General features: G+C 38.8%; 1 protein-coding gene across 1 annotated transcript; it reads right to left on the bottom strand.

The window, feature by feature from the left end:
• Positions 1 to 2,920: 2,920 nt before the first annotated feature.
• Positions 2,921 to 5,598, bottom strand: LOC147614727 (uncharacterized). Its single transcript, XM_086779755.1, has 3 exons — positions 5,031 to 5,598; positions 4,291 to 4,385; positions 2,921 to 3,682 (listed from the first exon to the last, which is right to left on the bottom strand). Exons 1-3 carry the CDS (start codon positions 5,143 to 5,145, stop codon positions 3,365 to 3,367), a joined length of 528 nt encoding a protein of 175 aa, XP_086635881.1. The 5' UTR covers positions 5,146 to 5,598; the 3' UTR covers positions 2,921 to 3,364.
• Between the last annotated feature and the right edge of the window lie 5,398 nt (positions 5,599 to 10,996).

Genomic DNA, 10,996 nt, shown 5'->3' with positions numbered 1-10,996 from the left:
ACTTGGGTGGCGCGAGGATGCAATCACCATTAGAAAGAGGGGTATGTTACCCACTCCATTGGGGTTAAAATGGTTCTCGGGGTGTGAACTACTAAGAAACCCTATATATCACGTGCATTCAAGGGGTATTTAGAAAACCCCTTATTTATGAATTTTTCATGAATAAAATGACCCCTTTTTCTTTATGGACCTTACGGGTTTTTTTTCAAAATTGAATTAAAAAACCCCTCCTGTAAATGTATTTCTATAAATTTACCTTAAATTTTTGAACTAAAAAAACCCTTCATTTGAACTCACGTGCTATACTTACATATTTTTAGGTGAACCACGGAGACATAGTTTTGTCTGCTTAACCTATCGTAAAAAAAGGTGCTTTGCCATCTTACCCATGCGAACGTACACTTATCTATTTTGTAAGATGGCACTGAAACATATTAAGCAACCTTATCATGAACTTAATGTCAAATAGGAAAATTTTACGAATTTAGTATACATAGCTGCTTAAGACTAGTAATAGAGATTGGACCATTTTTAAGTTTGGTCGGCTTAGTGTGAAAACTAGTCACTTATATATAAGTCATTTTTTATAATCGTTCTCTTTGCAATAGTTTACTTGTGAGCTCTGCCTCTTCTTGCTTGTATGCTTTTGAATCTTCCTTACTTGATGGATGCATGCTCACCAGTAGGTTTTCTTCTTCTTCCACCTTTATGAGAGAGAACCATCACGAAGGACCATCTCTTCTTGCCTCCATCTAGGCATTGAGAGCTCGCCCTTAACCCCTTTGGCAAGGAGCATTCTAGTGTGACAACGGAGTGAGATGAGCTAGTGCAGCACCAACATGGGAAGCTGCATTTGTGGCTCTAAGGTAAGACCCAACGACACATGATTCGACAAGGCTAAGGTAATCTCTGCTGACTTGAACAAAAGTAGAACTTAGCTTGTGTATGAATATGTATCATTTATTGGTTGTTATTCTTCGACACCTCACACTAAAGAAAACCTGCATTTATCACCTATGTGTGCAAAGGGTATACAGTTAAAGAGTAAGTCAAAGATACATGATTTTTAAGAATATTAATATCATTTTCTATATATATGTGTATCAAATGAATATTTTACATCCCTAATATACAAGACAAGAACACTAGCAACTAATAAAAATAACTACACCTCCTATGAATGTAAACTTATAAATAGATCTAATTTAAACATGGCCATGTTGGCATTTTATTGAATACTATTTTATCTATGTAACTATTTTTTTTTCCACCAAAGGATTTGTTTCTTTAACCTCGCCCTTGCATCCAGAGCCTTGGGCTCTAGGGCTAGGATATCTCCCCTACCCCTTACTTGAGTAACCTCATATGTTGGGGCGATGGGGCATGCAGTCTAGAGAGGGGGGGAGCTAGGAGATCTCCCCTACCCCTTACTTGAGTAACTTGATAGCATGTAGTCTAGAGAGGGGGGGGGAGCTAGGATATCTCCCCTACCCCTTACTTGAGTTACTTGATATGTTGGCAATGGAATAATATGTTGGTAATGGGGCACGTAGTCTAGAGAGAGAGAGGGGGACATCTTAGGCCCCCTATAGAGACAAGGCTCTAGAGAGAGTTGGTGGGGCATGGAAATGACCTCTTAGGCCTCTAGAGAAAGAGTGGGGGGGGCATGGAGATGCCCTCTTAGGGCTCTAGAGAGAGTGGTGGGGCATGGAAATGACCTCCAAGGCCTCTTAGGGCTCTAGAGAGAGTGGTGGGGCATGGAAATGACCTCCAAGGCCTCTAGAGAGAGTGGGGGGCCATGGAGATGAGCTCTTAGGCCTGGAGAGAGAGAGTGGGGGGGGCCATGGAGATGAGCTCTAAGGCCTTGAGAGAGAGTGGGGGGGGCATGGAGATGACCTCGAGGCCTCTAGAGAGAGTGGGGGGGCATGGAGATGACCTTTGAGGCCTCTAGAGAGAGTTTGGGGGGGGGCATGGAAATGACGTCTTAGGCCTCTAGAGAGAGTCTAAGGCCTCTAGAGAGACAAGGCTATGGAAGGGAGTGACTCAGAGAGACAATACTAGGCTGGCTTTTCAGTTTGCACACACGTTACTAATGTAGGGGACCGTTTTCTTATCCACAATCATCATAAACCCGAGCGTTTCCATGGCTCGTTAGTTGCTATTGAGGTATACATATTTTAAGACCATGCTAAGTTGTATATATTAATATATACCACCTCCCCTACACGTAGACGCATGCAAAATTAACACAATTATCATTACATGCCAAACTAATTAAATTGTTGATTTAGCCAAACTAATTAAATTATTGATTACCTCTTGGCCAAACTCATTAAATTATTGATTACCTCTTGGCCAAACTCATTAAATTATTGATTATCTCTTAGCCAGACTAATTAAATTATTGATTATCTCTCAGCCTAGTCGTAAGTCCTACTTAATATTTGCCCCGATTGATTTAATTATGTTGGCTGGCGGTCTCTGGTCGTCGCGAAACGAAATCAATGTCGACAACTCGATCTAATCCCCGCTTGCCCTCGTAAAAGACGTTGCACCCCCTGTCAACTCGAATTAATCGACAGTGTTGAACGGATCTGGATAATATTTTCTAATCAAATCACAGGAACTTAATCAAGGCGCAAAATAATCCCAGATGACCTTGATCAAATCACCGCAATTTTCAATTACAGCGTGATTATCATCTAATCACCTCAATCACGCTTAATTATCACCCACTTTTTTTTACTAATGAGCGTAATTATCACCCACAGATTCCATTAACCTCTTCCTAATTACACTCTAGCTGCACTGTTACCATTAATCTTTTCTACTCTAATTGAATCATTCAAAAGTACTTAAAGCACATGATTGGATCAATAATATTCCAATTTAAGACCTTCTATTACATTGGGTATACATTTCTCGATTCACATACAATAATAGTGTTGTTCCAATTAAGAAACAGTATTAAGCCAAATATATACTGGCCCTCCTTAGGAATAATACAAAGCCTGGGCCTTATTGGTTTTATTTTCATTAGAAGCTGCTGCATAATTGGTGGCAAAGTAGGCAGTGGCCCAAGGACTTGAAACTCATATAATAATAATAATCATATAAGCTTGACAAGTCTCCACGTCCTGATTGGGGCAAGGGGTTAGGCTTCAAGTAGTATATAATTAATGTATAATTATTCAGCATCTTGCAATCTAATTGGTCAAGCACACAGATACCATCATGGATATAGCATCTTGGTAATGGAATGAGCAAGAATGATCAATTTAATGTATTGCAAAGGTGCTAGCAGGAGAGATTAATTAGCATAATTAGGGGCTAATGGGTGGTGTTTAGGGGGTATGTGATGATATTAATTATTCTTAGGGGGGTGGGTTTTGGGGCCACTGTAATCAATGTGGAAAGCAGCTTCAATATCTTTGTCATGGGTGGTGGATGATGTGGTTTGGGCTTCAGAAAAGCTAGTCTCCTCTTCACTCGCCAAGAACCTCCTGCTGCCTCCCCCCACATAATTTGCTGCACTCTTCCCACTGATTTTGTAGCATTCCACAAGCTTCTTAAATATCAAGTGCTTTGGAAGCTCTTCAATGCTCTTCTCGCACAGTGGGTTCCTAGGCTTCCAAAAAGAGCCAAATATGTGGGACAATACCCCACCTTCTGCTTGCAATTCCTACATCATCAAACACATTATATTCACCTCATCAGATGATTAATTAACTTAACATAACATCATGAGCTCATAATTAATTAATTACCTATAATGAATGCATCAATAGCCTATTATCCTAGCAATATAATCAAGCAATCAACTTGCAATAACATATTATACACATGACTCCATTAATCAACTAATCAACTTCAAATAAGCCTCTAATGAGTGCATCAATAGCCTATTATCCTAGCAATATAATCAACTAATCAACTTGAAATAACATATTATACACATCGCTCTATTAATCAACTAATCAACTTGAAATAAGCCTATAAGCAGTGCGTCAATAGCCTATTATCCTGGCAATATGCCCATATTGTATACCACAAGCACGCATAACTACATTCATTAGCTAATCAAATTAACCTAATTAATTTAACTCAAACCTATAATGCATCAATATCTGCTCACCATACTACAACCCTATAGCAATACACTCACTCATATTATACTAATCACATATACACACACATGACTTTGTGCACCTGCTAATGAGCTCAACGTGTGTACAATGTATCCATATAATGAGAAAGAGAGAGAGATTCCATGAAAACAAGCTTCAATACCTGATCCTTAAGCCCGGGGTTAGTATTGGAGTCTGAGGAAGAAAGCCAAGGTTGTTCCTCAATATCATGTTGCGTTGGAGGAATGTCGAAGATATCTGCAAAAGAAAGAGTGTCATGGGTTGGTTAATCACATGAACATCATAACTAGTAGACAAAGCTCACTTAATAGCTTAAAAGAAAGAGTGTCATGGCTAATCACATGAGTATCATAATTAGTAGCCAAAGCTCACTTAATAGCTTAAATCCTCCTAGAAACAGCTATGTAGCTTAAATCCTCCTAGAAACAGCTATGTATATTACTTTATATTAGCCATGGTAAGCACACAATCCTCCAATATTATAAAGGCAATAATTAGCAAGGCAAATGATCACCATGCAAGCACAAAAGGCACTCATGTAACTAGTATTAAAAGCATAGTACATAATCAGCCTAGTATACAATCATCCCATGCTATGATCATGGCATGGTAAACAATGGGTATATTATTTCAATGCTATGAAGGCATGGTAACACAATAGGCATACAACCCCCCAATATGATGATGGCAATAATTAGCAATAACCATGCAGACACAAAAACTACTCATGTTAGTATAAAGGCATAGTAAACAATGAACATACAATCATTCCATGCTATGAAGGCATGATATATGCAGTAGGCATATGTAATTATGCAATATTGCTATGTGGCCATGCTATTAACAAGCCATAAGTAGGATCTCAAGCTCATTAATTACTACCTTGTTCATGAGATAGAAGGTGGCTGTTCCTGATAAACAGCAGAGCAAACAGCAGAATGGTGACATTGGCCCGGATTAGGAACCTAATTAAGGCAGGTTTACCACTGAGGGTCATGATGATGGGGTGGGTTAAGGGAGGGCTGTGCAAAAACCTTAGATGGGGTGTACAAAGGATTAATGGGAGAGCTTGGATTTGCTGTGGGATGGCAAAGGGTTTATATAGGGAGGGAGTGGAAGGAGAGCTTGGGAAATGCTGAAGCAAGCGATGAATTTAAGGATGGCAATGGGCCGTTGACAAGGTGCAGCTCATGGAGTTGGGGTCTACGTGGGTGTGGGGGTGTGTAAGAGAAACCTCATGATGGCAAAGGGCACGCCTTAATAATAATCAAAGGTAATGAGAGAGCGATGGGGAGCTTGAATCAGAGAGAAAGATGATTTCCAGGCTGAGAGGAGCTGCTTGTGTGTGTGTGTGTGTGTGTGTGTGTGTGTGTGAGAGAGAGAGAGAGAGAGAGAGAGAGAGAGAGAGAGAGAGTGTGTGTGTGTGTGTGTGTGTGTGAGAGAGAGAGAGAGAGAGAGAGAGAGAGAGTTGTGTGTGTGTGTGTGTGTGTTTTCTGAGCTCCAGCATGGCCCCCCTGCCTGGACAGAACGTCGCTAGCTGCAGCAGAACTGCGCTAAATGTCTCCCCCCCTCCCTGCCCTATTAATCAAAGCCTGCTGGGTCGCCAATTTGTTGGACTAAATCTCAGGTAGTTAAGCTTGTTTTTGGAAGCTTCCGCCACCGTAGTAACAAACGTGCCCGGATTTACACCTCACCCTCAACCTTGACTTAGCTCACAATATCGACAAAAAGATGGTGGAAGTCTTCCTTCCTCCTCCTCTTTTTTTTTTTTTTTTATATAGAGCGCCATATTTTTATTTTCTATTTTCTATTTTTCTCCCACATTGTCACCACTACTCGGGAAAAAAAAACGGCATTCTAGCGTATTTTTACTGGCCACAACTAAGAAAAAATGGCTGAGATTTTAACTAGCACTTACTCTACGGAATAGTCTGTCATATATTTCAGTTATAAAACCGGCATATAATAGAGTTTTCGAAAACAAAAACCGGACAGATTTAAGAAGAGTTGTCCTTATTTTGATTGCTTGAAAATAATGTTTTTTTTCAAGCAGTGACTATTACCCCTTGTGGTGGAGTGAGGGGGGCAGGGGTGGGCCACAGTAGAACCCATATAGGAGAAGGGCGCCACCTTAACCACCCGGTTATTGTTCCCACCCCTTCAAGATAATATTTGAAAGATCGAAAATTTTGGAGATTTCTTTAACTATCACATTTCAACCTTCCATAACTTTTAAAGCTTTCACCATAAACCTTAAAGGCATTTTTTGAATCTAAGAGTTGAAAATACTCTATTACTATACATCGTCAGTATTCTACATGTGATGCATTTCATATGCTTGTATTCCATTCTATTTTGACACATGGCTTAACGTCTTTTTCTCATTGGACATGCAAGCCCCACAGGTTGTTGCTTATCTTAGCTTGTTGATCTAATTTGGACATGCTTGAGCTCAAGTTGAATCACTATTACCCAACAATCACCCAAACCTTATTTTCTTGATGTGTAGTTTCTCTCGAAGATTGCACTTCATGGTCACACCAAGATGTACTAGTAAGTGTGGCATATTTTTTGTTGCCAAAAATATCTAGTGGAGAATGAGAAAGATTGTGACTCAATGTCACAATGACTAGTGGAAAGGAGTTATTGATGGAAGCTCCACATGTGGTTCAAGGGGTTCACTACGTAGAAACCTCATATAGCATGTGAGTTTAAGTTGCATTCAAAAAACAGTCTTATGGATTTTCATAATCACTTTGAGATGATTAAAGTCTCCCTATTTGTATGGTTTTTTCCACTTTTAAATTAAAAAAACCATTACATATGTAAATTTAATGTAATTCCATGACTGAAGAAAACCCCTTCTGCTAAACTCACATGCTATCTTACATATTTTTTAGTGAATCCCCCCCCCCCAACCCCACCACTACACACACCCCTTCACCCCCACCCCCCCTTCACCCCGCCCCTACACCCCTCTTAAGAAATGCAGCAGCCATTTACATTCATTATATGACACAAAATTTTATTTAATCCTTCTAGTTTAGATCTAAAATTTTCCCCCATTTGAAATTCATTTTAACGATCTTGAGAAAAGTGAACCGTTGAAGGTCTAGAGTGACCGTTTGTGGAAAGTTGCATGCCACGGAAGCTCATAATGCTAGTGGCACTTGTATAGTACTAATGTTCCATGTGCTCCAAAAATCTTGGTCACCATATACTCTAGTAACACCAATAAAAATTGGGCCTTTTGTTTCAATTGGGAATGTAGAAATTCATCACAAAATATTTGTTTCATTTGGGATGTAGAAATTCATCACAAAAACATTCCCCTTAGATGAGTTTGAAAAGCTTAGCCTGCCTCAACTTAGCTAAAGAAAACATAGCCTAAAGCTTGCATTTACTTGAGTCTACACTATATTTGCATTTCTTCTGCAAAGTAGCAAGGAATAGTATAGTCACCATGTTAGAATGCAAGGTTGCAGTGTTAGTAGCACGGCCCTGAGCTGACACCTTGATTGATGGATCATGGCATATGCATATTGTTTGTGACTAACCTAGTAGCCACTAGTCTTCTTTGGTACTAAAGATGTGCTAATTAAGTGCTTATGCTAGAGGTAGTATCCAATTCTAGAGGCTTCATGTAGACTTAGATTTCTTGGCCTTAATTGGCTTACTTTTGTGCACACCTTTTATGCACAATGTAGTGCTTTGTTAACACCAAATTTCTACTTCATCTAAGCATAATTTTTACTTCATTTCAGAGGAAGCATTTCTAAGGAGGTTCACATTTAGAAACCTTGTTGGCTGTGAATTTTAGCCATAAAATCATCCCTTTTTCTTTACAAACTTTCGACGATAACAAAAAAACATTCCTTATGTAAATATGTTTTTGCAAAGTTTTCTTTTTAAAATATTTTTTAGACACATGCTAACTTCCATGTTTTGGAACTTGTAGGTCTTGTGCATACCTGTGATATCTATCCAATCCATTGCCTATGAATTTTAGCCATAAAATCACCCCTTTTCCTTTACAAACTTTCTGAGGATATACCATAAAAACATCCCTTACGTAACTTTGTCAGTTTATTTTTCTTAGATGCTCCCATGTTCAACACACAACATGCGTTTCCCTTTTGATGGGTACAGAAACAATTATCCTAATTTCAAACATTAAATTCATAGTAATTATAGGTGTTGTTTGGTTGATCTAATTATAAATACTAGTTACTCAACCCGCGCGTTGCTGCGGTATGTAAAAGACATTAAGGAGCAAAACGCAGGAATGGAAAGCCAGAATACAAAGGGTCAAATCAATGGCATTTTTTCCTCTTATTTTTTAGAAATCTAGGGTTTCTTTTTTCTCTCCTCTCTTTGTGCCTTGGTTGTCCATGGGTTAATATGTAATAATAGATGACCGCATTAAGCGAATATTTTTTTCAAACCCAGTCAAAATGGCAAATATTTGGAAGAGTGGTACTTCTCTAGGATACAAATATATATATATATATATATATATATATATTCTCCTAAAAAAATATTTTCCCTAATAAAAATTTGGAAGAGTGGTACGTCTCTAGGATATGAATAAATATATATATATATTCCCTTAAAAATATTTTCCCTAATCAAGGGTGGTACTTCTCTAGGATATAAATAAATATTTGTATATTTATTTATATACCCAAAAAAAATGTTTTCCCTAATCAAAATTTGGTTCTCTAGGATGTGAATAAAATCTTTATGTGTGAGCGTATCCGCAAATCGGAGGCAGTGGTGTGAATAAGAACTCTAGGGAGGGGTATTTTAATTGAGGGAGTAAAATAATTTCTCCCGCTCGCCTGCTGAGAATTTATATTTGGGCAGGCATGAGGAGCTGGCGCAAACCCATGATCGAAACGCGCATGCCGATTTATTTTTTTCTTAATTCCAATTTTCCAAAACAGAAAAAAGAAGAAGAAGAAAACTAAAAGAGCATTTAGAAATTCGAGAATTATAGTATGTGTATTTAAAATAAATAAATAAAAGAGAATTATAGTATGTGTATTTATTCCGCGTGGCTCAAGAAGCCTGAAGGGTAGACATGGGCCATGCATATGCATGCATGCATCATGGCCCATGGGCCTCTGCCACGCTGCCACATACAGTGCTTGCAGTGGCATCAGCCGAATCATGGTCGCATGCATGGATGTTGGGCACCCCTTGGCTTAATTGCCTTGGCCGTTTTGTCGCCTGCCATTTTGTGTCCGCCTTCACTAATTGTTTGGCCACCCCCCTTGGTCCCCCGGCCCCGAGCGTTCACACCTTGCACGAGAAAAAAGTCAAAGTCCCCTTTTCACACTTGAGGCCCCCTTGTCCGCTTTGCTTGCTCGTTCATGTATGCCAAAAATGGGCATAAAATCCATGGATTATTCTTTTCATCTATTTCATGATCGCTTATTAGCCATAGCCTTGCTTAGAAATCAAGGGTTGGCGCATCACGGACGTCTCACACGTGGCGTCAAGTCCAGAATGCCACATTGGGTCAAACACCATGAATTGGGAAGACGGAGTTCACTATTAACTATTTCAAAACCCTATATATCATGTGCATGGCCTCTTTCAAAACCCCATAATAACCTTCACATGATTATATTTTTGTAAACTTATCTCGATAAATATAGCTTGTTGAAACTACATGATATCTTACCTTCTTTGGTGGACCCCCAAGCACATGGCATGCATGGAGGGGCGGATAGTCTCGTCGCACTAGGGGATATGGGGACGAATAGACGTGTCACAACATCCATTCGAATATGCAATTGTATTGCGTTGGGGCCAAGGTGAGGTTTGGATTGTGTCTTCTTTGTCACCTAAGTGGTAATGCAAGCATCGATGCCCAAATCATGTTGGGACGTCACACCGCTTTAGTATTTCAAAATTCAATGGACTCCACATTGATAACTTTTCATTCTTGTGTGCTTTTAATAAGATTAGAGAAGGAAATTGTGGGCTTACCTTGCCACCCAATTGAGTTCACTCCAAAGTGAACATCGATACATCTCCCCTCTAAAAACATTGAACCAAGGAGGCATATCTAAAAAGAGCTTTGACCAGAATTCGGTTTAAGACTAGCCAACAACCTTGGATATGAAAGCATTAACCAAATAGCAATTTTTCTAACCATGGGGAGGTGCACAATCAATTAGAAAAAGTATTCACAAAAACAACAACAAATTGCACATGTTTATCTTGAGTTAAATCTCTTTCAAAGTCTACAAAATAAGCAGTGTTCTTTGAATGTTATACAAATGAGATTTGAAAAAGTAGATTATCAATAGGCATACTATTGGCCAATATAATTAAACATGCTACTTTACATTCATTCAATCTATAGGGTTGCATTACCTATCTAATGTGTCATTATGCATTATCATGAAGAGGCATAGTGCAAAAAAGAACTTTTGTGCTAGATTTATGTGTGTGTGTTTGTTTTTCACTAAAAGTATGTCTCCTTGAAAAATCATGTTGTACATGCATGCAAAGGTTCATTAACAAGAAATTAATTGTAGAAAAAGTTGACTGTAGAACCTCATACCCTCATTATGGAAAATTTGATTCTATGACATGTAACAAGAGCACTTTTTTTTTTGAGTGCCAAATTCTATTAACACACTCCAACATGTTGATGGCCTCCCTAAGACATATGAGTACCAAAAAGAAGATAAAGATATGTTGACATGTTGAAACCCCAACCACATACAAGCTTGTAGAGCTATAGAGAAAGAGAACTTATGTAGAGGTCAACAAAGATTAGCAGCCCAAGCTACTCAAATAGCTCTAAAATACCTACATCACCTACGTTTTCC

Source organism: Cibotium barometz, chromosome 41 (genome assembly GCF_041138505.1).
Source record: "Cibotium barometz isolate CiBa-2024 chromosome 41, ASM4113850v1, whole genome shotgun sequence".
Taxonomy (NCBI): Eukaryota; Viridiplantae; Streptophyta; class Polypodiopsida; order Cyatheales; family Cibotiaceae; genus Cibotium; species Cibotium barometz.
This window is presented reverse-complemented; position numbering and strand designations above follow the sequence as displayed.

Coding starts and splice junctions, on each gene's coding strand:
- LOC147614727 (XM_086779755.1), bottom strand. CDS start 5,145: ATGACCCTCAGTGGTAAACCTGCCTTAATTAGGTTCCTAATCCGGGCC. Junction 4,386..5,030: donor CCTTCTATCTCATGAACAAG/GTAGTAATTAAT, acceptor TTTCTTTTGCAG/ATATCTTCGACATTCCTCCA. Junction 3,683..4,290: donor ACCCCGGGCTTAAGGATCAG/GTATTGAAGCTT, acceptor TTGATGATGTAG/GAATTGCAAGCAGAAGGTGG.